The sequence below is a fragment of the Pseudorasbora parva genome, chromosome 3 (genome assembly GCF_024679245.1).
Source record: "Pseudorasbora parva isolate DD20220531a chromosome 3, ASM2467924v1, whole genome shotgun sequence".
NCBI lineage: Eukaryota > Metazoa > Chordata > Actinopteri > Cypriniformes > Gobionidae > Pseudorasbora > Pseudorasbora parva.
In genome coordinates this window covers 29813745-29831930 of record NC_090174.1, presented here as the reverse complement: position 1 = coordinate 29831930, position 18186 = coordinate 29813745, and the positions used below count along the sequence as shown (strand labels likewise).

General features: G+C 39.0%; 1 protein-coding gene across 1 annotated transcript in view; it reads right to left on the bottom strand.

Moving 5' to 3' along the window:
• Nucleotides 1–18186, bottom strand: part of epg5 (ectopic P-granules autophagy protein 5 homolog (C. elegans)) — a 34912-nt gene that overhangs the window by 13992 nt on the left and 2734 nt on the right. The window contains exons 5-28 of the mRNA XM_067438374.1: nucleotides 17992–18122; nucleotides 17587–17694; nucleotides 17345–17418; nucleotides 15944–16055; nucleotides 15577–15691; nucleotides 15075–15225; nucleotides 14709–14870; nucleotides 14336–14493; nucleotides 12206–12360; nucleotides 11957–12097; nucleotides 11561–11722; nucleotides 11181–11303; nucleotides 10585–10850; nucleotides 10302–10442; nucleotides 10007–10148; nucleotides 7013–7210; nucleotides 6792–6902; nucleotides 4550–4672; nucleotides 3930–4096; nucleotides 2987–3214; nucleotides 2611–2734; nucleotides 2136–2283; nucleotides 1655–1826; nucleotides 1416–1578 (exon numbers count right to left, since the gene is read on the bottom strand). Coding sequence (XP_067294475.1) covers nucleotides 1416–1578; nucleotides 1655–1826; nucleotides 2136–2283; nucleotides 2611–2734; nucleotides 2987–3214; nucleotides 3930–4096; nucleotides 4550–4672; nucleotides 6792–6902; nucleotides 7013–7210; nucleotides 10007–10148; nucleotides 10302–10442; nucleotides 10585–10850; nucleotides 11181–11303; nucleotides 11561–11722; nucleotides 11957–12097; nucleotides 12206–12360; nucleotides 14336–14493; nucleotides 14709–14870; nucleotides 15075–15225; nucleotides 15577–15691; nucleotides 15944–16055; nucleotides 17345–17418; nucleotides 17587–17694; nucleotides 17992–18122 — 3575 coding nt within the window. The remainder of the gene's footprint in view (nucleotides 1–1415; nucleotides 1579–1654; nucleotides 1827–2135; nucleotides 2284–2610; nucleotides 2735–2986; nucleotides 3215–3929; nucleotides 4097–4549; nucleotides 4673–6791; nucleotides 6903–7012; nucleotides 7211–10006; nucleotides 10149–10301; nucleotides 10443–10584; nucleotides 10851–11180; nucleotides 11304–11560; nucleotides 11723–11956; nucleotides 12098–12205; nucleotides 12361–14335; nucleotides 14494–14708; nucleotides 14871–15074; nucleotides 15226–15576; nucleotides 15692–15943; nucleotides 16056–17344; nucleotides 17419–17586; nucleotides 17695–17991; nucleotides 18123–18186) is intronic.

The window sequence follows — 18186 nt, the reverse complement described above, 5'->3', positions numbered from 1 at the left end:
AGCTGCTGTGTTCTGTACCATTCGAAGATGAATGACAGTTGAATTAGGCAGAGCAAGGTAAAGCGAATTACAGAAGTTCATGGGGCAAAAATAATGATATCAGCTGTAAGAAATCCATGTCCATCCAACATTTTATGTCCCGCAGACAGTCAAACAAAGTACACACAGAGCAGTTGTTCTTTTTAATAGGAAGATAAACCTGGGTGTCGTCGGCATAACAGTGGTAAGCAAACTGAAATTACAGGTCTACAGGACTTGATTAATGCAAATTCCCATTGTGAACTCATGTTTACATTTGAAATAGGTTTCTGTCTTGGTCGGTGTATTTAAGGGATGTTGCAGAAGGATCAGGGAGCAATTCTGTAGCCAAATCAGCCCGTAATGCTATACATTATGTATCCTATTTCCTTGAGGTCAGGTATACATTTCTTACTCTTTACTTCAGAGCATTTGATGAATGGATTGTCTTTTAATTTATTATGTAATTGGTATGATAAATTTAACTGACAAGTAATAAATTGTTACATTGATTTATTCTGACTTACTCTGGAATTACTAACTCTAGTAGATTACGTTAAATCAATAACATCACAAATCTCAGGTTAGTAGTGGACTAGAGCACAGTTCTGAGTGAAGCAGAGGGGCGCACCAGACTGATGTTTTAGCGCTCCGACTAATGCATTGGCATTAGTTATGTATATTTAGACTGTAGTAGGCTAAGACTGTGGAGCTTAGTAGACCAAATGGGTCTTCTATTTAGAGCAACAAAAAGTTTTTAGACCAATCTAACCTCAAATCCTGGTTATTGTTATATTATTCTAATTACATGGGAAACTACGCCATGATTATGTAAAGTTACCATTAGTATAGAGGAAGTTAAGTTGGTCGCTTGGTTCTATGGTAACGGTATTGGTGATGGTAATACAGTCTTGCATTAATTAAGTGGGTTTAGATCTAAAGAGACTAAAGAAAACATATTCTAGAATGATTAACGTGGGCAAATAGGATATGAGTTAAACACCTCTGCCTAGTAACCAAGACTGATGAGTTTGTGATTAAGAGATTGTAATTCAGATGGTGCGAGACTCGAAGTATTATTGGAATCACCAAAATTTTAAAGGAACACGTCGACTTTTAGGGACTTTATCTTACTAAGATGCATGTAGTTTATACTCTTTATCATATACAGAAATGGATGCAGCCTAAGAATTAAGATACAGCCCATATACAATAAAACAACTTTAATTTGGCTCATGAATATGACTTAAGTCTTCATCTCATGTATGTGTATATGATTTTAAATACGGTTTCACATGTACTACTCATTTCTTTATATGTAAAACCTTTTAACAAGGAAAATAAATACTATATAGTACACCTTATGAATAGGACAGAAATGGTAGGCTTGTTATCACCTTAACAGTGATATGTGCGGGTCCCTGGCAGGGCTGTCCACCTTTGCCACGGCACTCTAACTGCATTGAAAGCTGGTCTTCTCGGTTTATGTAGAGCTGCGGCAACACCTCCAACAGATCATTGTCTAGAGCGACCTGCTGTGTCTCCCGGACAGTTGCCAACCTGAGAAGAGGATACAGTCATGATTTACATCGTTCAGCAAAAACTACAATGTAAGTGCACATGTACTGAGTCTTACTTGGCTTGATGTTGGAGCTTAGCAAGGTCTTCCTGAATTAAGGCAGTGGAGATTTTCTCATCAGACAGACTCTCAGTGGGAATGTCAGGCACTGGAGCTTTCATAGGCACGAGCAACAGCGCCCCCTGGGGGGCAACATGCTTTCTCAGGTGAGTGAGAATCCTTTCCCTTGCTGTAAAAGAATAGTTAGGGAATATATTATTTAGTGCAAAATATACAAAATGCTGTTTAAAAATCTGTAAAGAAAACTGTGACCTAACATCTAAATATCTAAAGCAGAAAAGACATTAACATTTTTGATTATACTTGAATTGACTGGTGTATAAGGGCTTAATGACATATCAGCATAAATTACTTTTTTATTTTTTTATTTAAATGTGCCTGAAGCAAACAACTGTAGCATTCCCTTATATTTCGACTGTTATAAATGAGACAGTCCAGATATTGCAGTATGATTATCAGTGAAAAGTGTGCTCAGTACCAGCCAGAGGATTGATGAAGTCAGTAAAATTTGAGGAGTTGGTGTTCTGGGAAAGTGCAGGTTCACTCTTGACCTTTGACCACAGACTGAGCACTTCCTGCAGTTCATGCTGGACTCGCTCAATGTCCACATGCTCCATCCACACCTCCTTAAGATAAAATGACACACAGACCTTTCATTAAATTTATTTTTCATAATGTTTTGTGTTTATCTTCTTCATTTTTTCCTGTATATTTGTTCAAATAAATGTAACCTTGGTGAGCATAAGAAACATTACAAAAATCTTAACAACCCCAAAATTTGAACATATAGATATGTTGAAAATACAGCTTGAGATTTTAGATTTAAATGGGAAGGGATTTTTTAAATTACATTTTCATTCAAAACAATCTACTAAATCCTTTTGATGGCTCACAGTCCTCTTAAAAGACAAAAACACAAAGAATTGACTCTGCTGGATTGAACAAACCCTCACCTGCTGGCGCTGCATGATTTTGGCTAAGCGATGGGTATCATACTGCTTTGGCAAAGAAGGCAAGTAAATTTCCTGCTTCTGAAGGTTTTCATCATCCAACCACAATGTGAACACAGTGAAGAGCCTGAACAATAAGAATTTGACATTTAAAAAATATGCTGTTATTCTTATATTATGGTTGAATGATATGGGTTCTGTTTACAAATAATGAAATCTAAAATGGTCACATTTTATTTTGTAACTTCTGAGTAATACAAAGAAACAATGTAGCAGGACTTACAGCTTGGAAACAATAACACGTTTATTTCTGTGAATCTGTGAATTATGTGAATCACTTAACACGCAGTAGGACATTGAAGGAAACACTGGACATTACCGCACAAGCTCAGTGTGCAGCTCAGGAGAGGTGTACTGGGTGATGGGCGTCCCGGGGGTAAGCAAATCATCACTGGATTCACCTCTTGAGCAGTGCACTTTCAGAGCCTTGCTAGCAGCATGGTGGAAGTCAGACACCTCAACCAGCCGCTGTCTGAGGCTTTTCAGCAAGGAGAGATGGGCCGCACTGTGGAAATAGCGCCTCCCAATGCAACCTTTCACCTCCAGCCTGATGGTGCCAAATAAAACAACAGAGACAAGGATTCAGAAATACTCATAACCATACAAAACACTGCACCACATATATGCAGTTCACAACTCACAAAAATATTATACATTACTTGAACTAATATGCAAAGTATTGTCTGGACATTACAGCAAAATAAAAACCCAAGAGAAGCAGAAATTATTTCATCATGTTAAAGGAAAGACTGTAAAGTGTAAGTATTTCAGAGAGCCATATAATAAAAATGTGTATTTTCAGGTACAAAATAATTATTTTATATTGACAAACACAGGAAGTGAAATGCATCTGTGGCATTTATGTTCAGTACATAATAGACTAAAAAAAGAGTTATGTTAGTCAAAAAGTTGGAACATCATATGAGTCAGTGCTGCTACACAAAGCTTAAAGTAAAATCTGGTGAAACGTAAAATCAACAATAAGAAAGGAGTGCAAAAAAAAGAGAGGGGGAGGGAGGAGGAAAATAAGAAAAGAGGAACAGTGTGAACAGTTTCAGCATGTACTTTGAATCCAACATGCATTATGTAACAACTAGACTTTAGTGAACTGAAAAAGCATGATGATGTCAAATTTCGAAGTCTTCACTTTAAGGAGCCAGATAAGTTGTAATTGTAAGCTGAACAAAACAATAGGAACAGGGGTACATAAATAAAACTAAAAGTTATCTAAAAAGGATAGGAAGTGTCCATGTTTAACTCACCCAAACTCTGGTCCAGGTTGACGGAGGTAAAGTTGGAAGAATTTCTGCCACACTAAAGGCAGGAGTGGATGATCTGCAGGGGTAGCTAAAGCTTGTTGAGCCCAGCGATAGATCATCAACCTCTGCAGGGACGGGACGACTTGAAGCTTGAGGCGCACCTGGGATTTCTGACAAACCGAAAACAAATGGGCTAATCTAACTGTAATATTTTTTTCATGTATAAAAATGTTTACAGGGATCTCAAACCTATTAACCATTAAATAAATATATAATCTTTTCAGTAATCAATGATTAAAGGATACTTTTTTATACTCTTTGAAATTGCTTGTTTAAAAATGTCACCAATAAGACACTCAAAATATGTAGGGGAAGTACATTTCAAATTATTTTACATTCACCCCAGAAATGATCAAAAAAGCATAATTTCCATGTTAGGGGCTTTGTAACAAAAGGAATGATGGTCCAAAACAGGTTTTAGTCTAAAGACCACATGCAAAGTTAAAAAAAACTGGAGATTTTTAAACAATTTTACCATTCCCTGATCAAATGACTCTCTTTGATGTGACTGCACATGTAAACTGTACTGGAGATGAGAAGGTAGGAGCAGAACAAAAGTGTACCTTCAGAGCCTGATCTGGTGTGCAAGCTGAGTTCGAGAGGAGCTCATGCTCCACACAACGTCGCAGCTGAGAGTCTTCCTCGAACATTGACTCCATGTTTAGGACCAACCAAGCAAACCAGACCTTAAGACAAAGTAAAAACACAGAGTGGGACATGATGACTAAGGGTGCTTTCACACTTGGTTTGATTGCCTGGTCCGAACCAGAGTTCAAGTGAAAAAATTTTTTTTTTTAACAAATCAAAAACTGAACAATTGGGCGTGCAAAATTATTCGGCCCCTTTACTTTCAGTGCAGCAAACTCTCTCCAGAAGTTCAGTGAGGATTTCTGAATGATCCAATGTTGACCTAAATGACTAATGATGTGCACTTTGATAGTCTCAGAGGACCGTTTAAAGCGCAGAGAGCATCATGCAGAACAAGGAACACACCAGGCAGGTCCGAGATACTGCTGTGGAGAAGTTTAAAGCCGGATTTGGATGCAAAAAGATTTCCCAAGCTTTAAACATCCCAAGGAGCACTGTGCAAGTGATAATACTGAAATGAAAAGAGTATCAGACCACTGCAAATCTACCAAGACATGGCCATCCCTCTAAACTTTCAGCTGATACAAGGAGAAGACTGATCAGCGATGCAGCCAAGAGGCCCATGATCACTCTGGATGAACTGCAGAGATCTACAGCTGAGGTGGGAGACTCTGTCCATAGGACAACAATCAGTCGTATACTGCACAAATCTGGCCTTTATGGAAGAGTGGCAATAAGAAAGGCATTTCTTAAAGATATCCATAAAAAGTGTTGTTTAAAGTTTGCCACAAGCCACCTGGGAGACACACCAAACATGTGGAAGAAGGTGCTCTGGTCAATGCAAAACGTTATGTTTGGCGTAAAAGCAACACACCTCATCACCTTGAACACACCATACCCACTGCCAAACATAGTGATGGCAGCATCATGGTTTTGGCCTGCTTTTCCTCAGCAGGAACAGGGAAGATGGTTAAAATTGATGGGAAGATGGATGGAGCCAAACACAGGACCATTCTGGAAGAAAACCTGATGGAGTCTGCAAAAGACCTGAGACTGGGACGGAGATTTGTCTTCCAACAAGACAATGATCCAAAACATAAAGCAAAATCTACAATAGAATGGTTCAAAAATAAACAAATCCAGGTGTTAGAATGGCCAAGTCAAAGTCCAGACCTGAATCCAATCGAGAATCTGTGGAAAGAACTGAAAACTGCTGTTCACAAACGCTCTCCACCCAACCTCACTGAGCTCGAGCTGTTCTGCAAGGAGGAATGGGCAAAAATTTCAGTCTCCCGATGTGCAAAACTGACAGAGACATACCCCAAGCCACTTACAGCTGTAATCGCAGCAAAAGGTGGCGCTACAAAGTATTGACTTAAGGGGGCCGAATAATTTTGCACGCACAATTTTTCAGTTTTTGATTTGTTAAAAAAGTTTGAAATATCCAATAAATTTCGATCCACTTCAGGATTGTGTGCCACTTGTTGTTTATTCTTCACAAGAAATTACAGTTTCATATCATTATGTTTGAAGCCTGAAATGTGGCAAAAGGTCGCAAAGTTCAAGGGGGCCGAATACTTTCGCAAGGCACTATATATATATATATATATATATATATATATATATATATATATATATATATATATATATATATATATATATATATATATATATATATATATATATATATATATATATATATATATATATATATATATATATATATATATATATATATATATATATATATATATATATATATTTTTTTTTTTTTTTTTTTTTTTATTTAAAGCATCAGCACATAACATCACTTGCGTCTATCTGCCGTGAATTTACTCCTAATGTTCTAAAGGCGGCGGGAGTCCAGCAGAACTGAGATATACATTCTCTCTGCTTGCAGTGTGTCAGTCGCAGGGAAGTAAGTGAGACGCACACAAACACAAAGTTTTATTGAGTCATACGCCATCAACAGCGGTTCACTTCAGAGATTTAGTACAATTGTGTTCATATCAGGAGCAAACCGTACTATAGTTCACATGAACCATATCCCAGACTTGGCTCTTTATGCAGACCCAGGTATGGTTTGCCGGTACACACATGAGATAAAAAAATAGTGGTAACATCATCCAAATTAACTGAACCCGAGTGCGCACTAAAAGTGCTAGTGTGAAAGCACCCTAGAGTAATTAGATTGTATAAGTAATAACCTGCACATACCTCTCCTGTGAGAGAATTGCCCTCAATGAATGATGGAGAAACATTTCCTGCCACTATCCAGCCCATTAGAGATGACAGCAACCCTTTGTCTCCATAGTAACCTAGGGCACTCTAAAAGGGAGAAGGAAAAAAAAACATACAAAACCATTTGTAAGTAATTTGCTTTATTTTAATCATTTGTTATAAGGTGGCTGTTTGAACTTCAGCCAATATTGAAAAACCTTGTGTTGTTGGTACAGAAGTTTCTGGAGACATTCCTCTTGTTGGTGAAGAAATGCAGCACGGCACAGGTGGTCCAGAAGGTAGAGAACAGATCTGTCTCGATGCCAGAGGTTCTGTTCGGTCAAAACCTGAAGCCAAAACTCAAGAACAGCTACTGCACCAACACGCCCAGGCCTGGAGCCGTCCAGAATATGAGCCTGTGAGACAATAAGATCTTCTTATGATCGTAAAAAAGTGTATATACTACAGTTTTAAAGTTTGGTGTCAGTAAGTTTTTTAAATCAATTCATATTTTTATTCAGCAATTAAATGGATCAAGATGATTAAAAGTGACAGCAAGAGATTAAAAAAAGTATTTATATATATATATGAACGTGGGGGAGAGGACGCTGGCGTTGTCTGTTCGCCGCTTCTCCCCCCACAAATCATGTTAATGTACTATTAGATTTAGATTTTATTTTATTTCCTTATGTTTGTGACTAGTCTAACAGTCAGAGCTACAATTGGGGCTGTTGCTGATTGCTGGCAGCCACTGAGAGGACGTTGTTCGTACTTTCGCCGTTTTCCACCGCTTCTCTAATGTTTATGTTTGAATTGCTGCGGTTGGTTCTGGTTTGGAGGACATTTGATGTTTCTCGCCGCGACTGCTCACTGGTGGTCTCCCTTGGGCTTAAGCTGCATGGTGGCTGAAGTTTGCACCGGGCTAGCATCATCCGGGCCATCGTCATCGGCGTCCGGCATGATGTTGGGATGTTCCGCTTCTCGGCTGCGCCGCTGTTCCGTCCTGCATTGCGGCCGTGGAGCGGCTTGGACTTCTGCGCCGACCCCGGTGTGTCCAAAGAAATGACCTGAAAAATGTTCTGCCTCCTGCATGGTGCTGCAGCGATCCCCTTCGTTTGAATCGTCATGAAAACCCATCATCTGGTCTTCAGCTGTCGTGCCTCAGCGATGTCATCGGGACACTGCCGCTGGGAGAAATCTGAAACATGGAGTGGACCACAGTGTGCTGCGGAGCTAACAGAGACTTCCACCATCAGCTGTTTTCTGTTCACCATCAGCTCTGTTTCTGTTCACCATCAGCTGTTTTCTGTTCACCATCAGCTGGTTTCTGTTTACCATCAGCTCTGTTTCTGTTCACCATCAGCTCTGTTTCTGTTCACCATCAGCTGTTTTCTGTTCACCATCAGCTCTGTTTCTGTTCACCATCAGCTCTGTTTCTGTTCACCATCAGCTCTGTTTCTGTTCACCATCAGCTGTTTTCTGTTCACCATCAGCTCTGTTTTCTGTTCACCATCAGCTCTGTTTCTGTTCACCATCAGCTCTGTTTCTGTTCACCATCAGCTGTTTTCTGTTCACCATCAGCTCTGTTTCTGTTCACCATCAGCTCTGTTTCTGTTCACCATCAGCTCTGTTTTCTGTTCACCATCAGCTCTGTTTTCTGTTCACCATCAGCTCTGTTTTCTGTTCTCCATCAGCTCTGTTTCTGTTCACCATCAGCTCTGTTTCTGTTCACCATCAGCTCTGTTTCTGTTCACCATCAGCTCTGTTTTCTGTTCTCCATCAGCTCTGTTTTCTGTTCACCATCAGCTCTGTTTTCTGTTCTCCATCAGCTCTGTTTCTGTTCACCATCAGCTCTGTTTCTGTTCACCATCAGCTCTGTTTTCTGTTCACCATCAGCTCTGTTTCTGTTCACCATCAGCTCTGTTTTCTGTTCACCATCAGCTCTGTTTCTGTTCACCATCAGCTCTGTTTCTGTTCTGTTTTCTGTGTTGGTTGATTGTTTGTAGTATTCTATATTTTTACTTGTTATTCATTTTTTGTTGTTATATATATATATATATATATATATATACATACATACATACACACTGTATATGTACACTGTGTGTATATATACAGTTATTTTAAAATTTCTATTCATCAAAGAATCCTGAAAATTCTTTCTTTACAAGAACAAAATTTAAAATATATTAAAAATGAAAGGGTTACTTCAGCGATTAGCATATGGCTTTTTATCAGTAGAAACCCTGGAGTATATTCAAATAAATGTGCTTTCCCCTCTCATATCCCCCTGAGATTAGAGATTTATGCATTTTATTTCTGGAAAAAGTCGATTTGATGCAAATTGACAATATTTGCATCATAGGAGGAATGTTTGGCCAAAGGCTAAAGACTACAGCAGAGGGAGCCATTTCCGCATGTTTTGAACTCGCGCATGGAGGATGGAGATCACACTCAGAGCTCAGCTCACAGCTACAGGCACTCATTTAAACGGAGCTATGGTGAGCAATGTAAGTCTTTTAACCTCTCAAATTAATTTCTATTAAAGTTAAGCTTGCAAAGGCATGAGCTGAAACTGAAACGTATGCCACGAGTGTAGTCACGATTACCTCAGCTCTCATCCCGAGAGCTCATTACCCGATCCATTCGATCATTCAGCTCATTTATCTGACTCCTGCAGTTAGTGCTCAGTGCTGTGATACTCGCGCGGTGACTCACTCATTATATTGAACAGACACGTTCAGTTTTTAATTGTAGTGTCTTCTCCAACTCAGTCATAGTAATATAGTTGGTGGCTTAGGGAATGGTCTCACAGGGCAGCGAAGCATTCTGGGAATTGTAGTCTTTCATCCCCATGAGACAAAAATAAATTTTCTGTCTTTTCTCAATCTAGAAGGCACCAAATTCAAAAATAATTTAACATTTCTACTACATTGATGACCCAGTTTAAATACAGATTCATCTTCCCAGCGCTGAAGTACCCCTTTAACATTTACTTTAAATTGTAATATTATTTCACAATGTTTCTGTTTTAATCAATTAAATGCAGCCTTGGTTAGCATAAGAGACTTCTTTCAGAAGCATTTAACAATCTTACTGACACAACACAAATGGCAGTGTATATCTTTAATGGGCGAGTTGGATCGGGTAATGAAGGAAAAGGAGTAACAAGTGTCCAGTGATATACATGAAAAACCAACACAAAATCCTACCTGGATCACACTGTTGAGGAGTTTGATGTTCTCACATGTAGAGGTGCCAATCAGATGCTGGGCCACCTTCTGTGTGACCTGCTGGGTTACACCCTGAGTCCCACTATCAATCTGCAAGAAGAGCTGGATACAGCTCAGAAACCTGAGAAATATAAAGAGAAAAGCATTGGTATTTCTTACATAACTACAGCATTATTCATTTATTATTTATGCTGTCAAGTCAATTTCCAAGGCTGCAGCAAAGCCTGACAGCAACTGAAAAATATTTCACAATATAAGCATAAATGTTCTTAACTGTTCATTCTTGAGCAGGTAGAACTGGCAGTGATAGACCAGAGGAAGGATGTTTTCCAGTATATGAACTGCAGCTTTGAGATGACGGGACTGAACCAGAGTCTTCAGAAGAGATATTCCATCACTGCAAAACTTCTCCAAACTAAGATGCAAAACATTTAAAATGAATTCACGTTACTAGATTTGGATTTTCATCCAGCCTGAAATGCTACTGATGAATCAGTCGGTCAGTGGTCACTTCACTTCATCTGTTTGAAACAAGATTTATAATATTCCTTCCAAACCTGTGCCCAATGGTTGTCATGTCGATAGCCAGAAAACAGCCAATAGGGATGCCCGCTTTGACTGCTTTGAACACTGGGTGCATGGTGGGAGAGTCTGTGATCTCAGGCACACTGGGGGCACTGGAGGAGGGAAGCGGGCACCAGGCATCCTGAGGACTTTTTTCATTGGCATGGAGCTTTAGCCTCAGAACAAGGTCCCAGGCCCACTGGTTAAAGGAGGACTCTGGTGTCTGGCCAAGCCGCACCACGTTAGCCAGGTAAGACACCTGCAGAAAATTATAATGAAGCAAATGTGAGCTGGTAACAGTTCAAATGTTTGGCACAAGGAGGTAAATGTTCATTCTTGGAGGGAAATTGTTAACTATCAACTACAAGTAGCTGATTCAACTTTTGGCTATTATTTCTGCTATTTTGGCTATTATAACCACTGCAAACTACACCTCTTACATGGGTTGTACTAGTTCCCAAAAACAAAGCCATAAGATGTACAACATTGTCCTTTAAAAATGTTGAGGAAGCTTATAAATCTGCAGTAGTCAATGAATGACAATCAGTTTTGATTAATAGACAGGATATGTAGCCACCTTATTTCATACCTGTTTGATGCCTTCTGATAATATGCCACCATATGGCTTGTCTGTGAGATATTTTTGATATGCCTCAATCACCAACAGGGCGACTTCACTGTGCAAAGATGCTGGTAGAATGAGGCAACCATTCTGTGGACCAGACAGAAAGTGTTTACTGTGAATACGTACAAAACTTAATAAAAAAACACAAATAAGAACAATTAACGAAAAGATCAACCTCATGACAAATTAACTGATCTCAGGCCTACCAGGGAATATGAAAATTTAGTACAAAAGTACAATCTTTGTTGTGTGTATTATGTTCCTTTCAGTGAAACTGAGAAACTGGAAAGATTTTATGATGATAAATCACCACCTATATTTTAACAATTATAGCTGAGACTTACAGGCTGAAATCCCCAGTTGAGGCCCTCTAATATGATGCAGGATAATCGGTTCTCCACAGCAGTGAGACTGAAGTTCAACAGCCAATCTCGGATCAACCCCACCTCAGCTTGAGCTGGCATCCACAAGTGCAGGGGCAACTCTTTGAACAGGTAGAGTGACACCTGGACAGATAATCATAATCAGGGCAAATAACAGCATAAATCAGAATTTGCTGATATAAAATACATTTTTGTGGAAGTTGTGTAAAACATGTGTAAATGTATTTTGAGACCCTGTATTTTGCCCTGTTCTTTCTATAGGAGCTGTTCCAAATTGTCCTGATCATCAAGTTACTACAGAAATTAGAAATTAAGTTCTTTGAATGATGTCTCTGAATGAAGCTGTCTATCACTCACCATTCCCACTTTCTCTATGGTCTCTCTCAGTCTCTCCAACAACACAGAGATGATGTGAGGGTGGGCAGTTGCCACAGCCGACAACAACTCCCGCCCAACTTTAGAGAAGATCTCACGGGTGGCGATACTAACATAGGACACCTTGAGCAAAGAGTAATCACACATTTATTGCATTAATAACATCTATGGTGTCATGATCAGTTTTTTTGTGTGCATTCAGTAAAAATTGTGTGTGGGGAGTCAAATCACCTCGTAGATCTCTAGCACAATGTTCCTGACAAACTCAGGGTCTACGTCGGTGCGTCTGGGCTGGGCCATGTGTGCAAACGTTGTCAACAGGCAGATTCCATCCGAGCTATTTATCTCTGACAGCCAGTGCTGAAACTTTTCCTGATGGCTTGGTTCTGGACATACATAACACACAACAAGTGTTTTTGCTCTAAACGAGCAGTCCTCAACCAGGGCACCGTGACCCTCTAGGAGGCACTAGCACACTTCCGGGGAGGGGGTCACAGCAAATAAGATATAAACGCTAAAAAAATGTAAGCCGACGTATTTTTCATTTGAATTTTTTCCCATGGCTACTATTTAATATAAGAACCATGGTCAGCAGTTTTGGAAAACAGATATAGGACAACAATTTAAAAGTGTGAAATCCATGAAAGATGAAGATATTTTTGTTGAAATCAGATGGCTCAGAAAGGCCTCCATTGACACCAATGTCATTTCCTATCTCAAGACTCATAAAAGCCACTAAAGACGTTGTTACAGAGCCCATCTCACTACAGTGATTCTACCATCTTTTTATGAATCGATGAGAATAGTTTTTGTGCGTAAAAAAACTAAATAATGACTTATATAGTGATGGGACGATTTCAAAACAAATCTTTGAACGGTTATGAATCAACGTATCGATTCATGATTCGGATCGCGTGTCAAACTGCTGCAATCACGTGACTTTGGCGATCCGAATCATGAATCAATACACGTTACAGTTACAACGGTTATAACGGTTCAAAGCTTTGCTTTGAAATCGGCCTATAACTATATAAGTCTTTATTTAGTTTTTTTTTTTTGCACACAAAATCGTTCTCATCTCTTCATAAAATGATTGTAGAACAACTGTAGTGAGTTGGGCTCTGTAGCAACGTCTTTAGTGGCTTTTATGGATCTTGAGAGAGAAAATGACATTGGTGTCAATGAAGGCCTTTCTGAGCCATCGGATTTCAACAAAAATATCTTCATTTGTGTTCTGAAGAAGAACAGAGGTCTTACGGGTGTCCAACGACATGAGGGTAAGTAATTAATGACAGAATTTACATTTTTGGGTGAACTAACCCTTTAAAGGTGCAGTCAGTGGGTAGTATTGAAGATCTATTAACAGAAATGCAATATAATATACATATATAATATAAATATCCAAGTTATATATAATATACAGTGGTGTATAAAGACCTTACATAAAGAACTGTTATGTTTAATAACTTAGAATAAGCCATTTCTATCTCCATACACCACAGGACCTCGCCCTTTTGCACCATCATGTTTCTACAGTAGCCCTAAATGGACAAACTGCTCTATAGACCGCTAGTAACTCTCTGCTCTCTCTGATGACAACATTCTTGTCCTGTGTTGGCCACCGTAGCGTTTCTACATTCGTTTCTATTTTTCGCAACCTCACTGCTAGATGCTGCTAAAATTTACTTTACTGAAATAAAGTGATCCGCTTTATTAAAGGAGTGGTAAAACACATTCGAAGGCCTGATTGTGTTTGTGGGGTGCACTGTAACATGTTCATGCTTGGTTTTTAAAAAATTGCATTATATTTCATATATTTTACCTTTATTCTACACTCCTCTCCTTGTCAAAACGGTCTGATGGTTTCCTGGTTCTATGAAGCCGGTCCCTCAAAAATACGCAAAGGCTCAGATTGGTTAGCTGCCCCAGCTGTGTTCTGATTCGCTAACCGCCTAGTGCACGTGTTTGATGAACGACAAGTTATCACGAGCTGTGTGCACATCTTAGCGAGCTCTACTGTAGTGGCTGATGTCAGCAAGTCTGGAGGAAAAGGCTGTAGTTCCCTACTGGCCATTTGCTGTAGTCCTTAGAGATTGATTTCTTTAAAAACACATATCTCTTTTTGCTTTAAACTTTGAACGCTGTAACTTTGCAGGTGTTGTTAATGCTCAAACAGCAACATTACACACTAGCTAAATTAAGAAAAGTGAAATCATGTTTTACTACCACTTCAATACAGCAGAGGGGAGGTGGGAACACTGTCTTTGACAATGGAAGGCCTTAGAACCATAAAGGTTGCCAACCACTGCTCTAAACTATTTTCTTGTGTTTTTCTAGCATCAGATGAGCTTGGCATCTCACCTCTGAGTCCCCGGATACAGTCCTCGGCACTCAGGCTACAGCTAAGCTTCTCCAGACCATCCATTTCTGCACATTGCATAATGTAGAAGATCTTCCACAGCATGGAGCTGGATAACGTGCCATATGGCATCTCAGACATGAACAGCCATATGCCAAGTCTGTAAACCGATAAAGAGTTAGTTAATTAGACACTGCTTTAGGAAGTAATGCACACGGTGACAGATTGCTTCAGTTAATTTATTTTTTTTGACAGTAATCAAAGACGAAATAAGAGGCAAGAGGGGAGAATAGTGGGTTCAGGGCAAAACGTAGGCCAAAAGCTTAATGTCTGTAGCATGCGCACTAATAATCGGACTCCGGCATTAGTCTATACCTCTTGGCCTTGAGCACATGAAGCACTGCTCTCAGGAAGAGATGGTCAAACTCAACCTGCAGCTTTTCCATTGAAAACGATTGTTCCTGCATTGTGGTTCTACTCACACCCGTCAGGCTGATGTACTGTGCCCAGTGGTCACTAACATAACAGAGTGTCATCCTAGAATAAGGAAAGAGCAAGTCAGTATTCTTTAAGTCAAATATATAAAAATGAAAAATACCTGACTGAAAACCTGCTAAACCATTTCTAATAACAATTAATACATATAATAATAACAACAAGTTTGTCAGAATTACTAAAGTATAAAATTGCATTATATATTATGAAATGAAAAACTGAATTTAATTAATAAAACTTATGAACCGAATCATGTAACCAATCCTCTTCACAAATTGGCGATAGCGTGCTCTGTTGTAGGTCTGCAAGCCAACAGCAAGCAGTTCGACCAGCGAGGAGGCAAATGCAAATATCTTCATCATCTTTTGACTGGTAGTGGCTTGAGGCTGATAGTCCCCTATTGGCAAGAGAGAGATTTAACAGGTCAGCTTTTTAGAATCGGTATGAAAAAAGGCAAGTTTAATTTACATATAACAGTCTAAGGATTTCTAAATCTGAAGGGAAATACATGCCATAAGCTTTTCCCATTTCAGATCCCCATTCTCTTTCAATATATAGACAAAAATTTATATTTCTCAATTTGTGTTTATGGAAAGTCATACATGTTTGAAATCACATGAGGGTGAATAAATGACGACATAATTTGTATTTCTGTGTGAAATATCCTTATATAATGAGGAGAACCAGACATACACTTAATATTGCATGGCTGTCTCAGCTCATTTATGGGATATAATGACAGTTTCACCTTTAGAGCAGATCCCCAGTAAGCGTTTGAAGAGCTCATCAAAGGGAAACTGGGAGAACAGTGAAACCAGATCATCCTCAGACAGCAGCATCCAGCTGGTTTCTGGGTCTTCATCCTGAGAGAGTTCACAAGATTGTAACAGTATACATCACATGGTAGCATGGTCATTACAAGCACAACAAAGATTTTGATGGTCCTTAGATAAGAGACACTTTCAGTTTGTGCTGACAGAAGTCAAAACTCTAGTCAGAAGTTAATACAATATAATCTGTTTTTTTATTGTAATTATTTAATACAAATCAGCATAACAATACGAGTTCAGACATTCTCTTATAAAGCACTGACAGGGGCTGATGGACCTCCTCACCTCCTCTCCACCCTCATCCACTAGAGTCCAGTTACCAGAAGCAGGTCCTATAATACTGTTGTTGCCCTTCACATCACTGGGCTTCATGTGTCCAAGGAAGTCTGCACGGTGCCTGCATGTCACACACACACACGCACACACACACACACCTTCTTCATATTCAATTAAATAAATAATGCAAAGCCAAATTATCTGTCTCCAGTTTGTGCTTTTAGTATAACTGTTTTAAAGGGGTGATGAATTAAAAAATTGAGCTTTTGATATATAAAAGGTCATGGTAATATAAGATCATCGTATCAAGTTTCAGAGCTGAAAACTTCCTTTTTAGTCAAAGAAAAGCTTTACTAGACACCAGGCCCAGAAAACGATGGTGCGCTTCATCTTTACGTCATTCCGCGACGAAACACGCCTCTACAGAATTTGTAATTCAGTAGCCCCGTCCACATGAAGCTGTTTGGATCACTAGCCAGCAGCAATAACAATGTGGAAGAAGATAGCAATATATTGTGGAAGAACACAGTCGCTGCATAAGCTTCCTTCGGATCTAGGGTGACCAGATGTTCCGAAAAATTCGGGACAGACCCGAAATATACACTGTTGTCCCGAAACCTGAATGTGGCCCTAATTGTTCCGAAAATTATACTAAAGCAAAAACTTCGAGTAGTTATCGTCCGATAAACATTAAAAACCATCTGCAGAGGTTGAGACATCCTGCAACCACCACACACTGGCTGCTCTAAGTTCTTAAAAAAATACTGTAGGCGGTATGTGCTGACGTCAGGCCTTCACAACCTAGGTAGGCTATAGCTGTGAATTTAAAGTTTATTGTTTCTATACATGTATCTTATTAATCTATATGCACAAAGATAATATGACCTTTTTGTCCCATTATGTTTTAATCCTTGATGAAGAGAGCGCAAGTTGCTGCAGCCGTGAGGAGGACTGTGATGTGATGCACGCGTAAAGGAGTAATTGATTCACGCACTGTTACTTACAACAGTCATTGTGCTATTTTTTTTTTCTTTTCACAATAACATTTAAGTTCATGATTTTAATGTAATGTTTTTTGTGGCAGACTAAAGACTAACACACTGTTGATCTTTGAATAAAAATCTGTTTGGTTCAGGTTTGAAATTCAATATCTTTTATTATAGGCTAGTAATGCTATGCAGTCTAATATCATAGAAGCCCCCCAATCCCAATATCATTGAATGTAAAAACCACACAAACGTCATTAGTTGACCTCAGACAACAGTATAAAAACAGGCAAAAAAGTCAATTCATAACACCTTTAAACAAAAGAAGCATCTTATCAAATCAAACTGTAAAAATTGCACTAATACAGGCAATACAGATGATATAAAAAACAAAATTCCAATTTCCAGTAAAGCTAATCGTTACCTCGCTGGAGACATGAGGATGGCCAGAGCCTGCATGAAATGATACACTCCAGATGGGTTATCCAATACTTTGATCTATTGAAGGAAAAGTGGATGCAATGACTATTATAAGACAAGCAGATATTTGAGATTTTTATTGATTAAATAAATATACTGTATTTATTTAAAATTTCACTGTTAACATTTACTCAGTCATTTGGTTACAGCAGTTCTGAGTCACAAATCAATGCTCTGCTTCAGTACCTGTAGGAATGGCACAGCCCATTTTCCCACACCTGCCGGGCAGCAGAGCAGGTGGTTTAGGATGAAGAGATGATCTCCTCTTGAACCGACCTGATCCAGCACAGACACCTGGATGGAAAAAAAAGTGTTTATGTTTCATCATAGGTAGTGAAAAGCAGATCTTATAAGCCAGACCCTTTTAGCTTTAGAGTAATATAAGGGTATTAGTATTATCAGCTAAGCTTGAATTTAATCAATGGAAGGACATCAGAATACAAATATTTCCTATACATTTATAGCTACTAATAGCTTATATGAATGTAATATTAAAAAAATTTTGTAGCTGGTTTTTCATAGTGTTTCTCATATGAAAATAGTAATATCTGACATTTTTTAGTTCATTAGCTAGTGATTGAGGGTCTTTACCAGCCTCTGAAGCCAGAGATGTATGTCAGCCTGAAACTGAGAATCATCTAGGACCCGTCGGGTGAAGATGAACAGCACACTGATGCTCTCCTTCAGCGGTTGCAAAGAGGAGGGCTGAGACTTTGGACTCACTAAGAAGTTCAACACAAAAATCAATAGCCAGCATGACATTTAAAATGAATAGAACTACTTTCA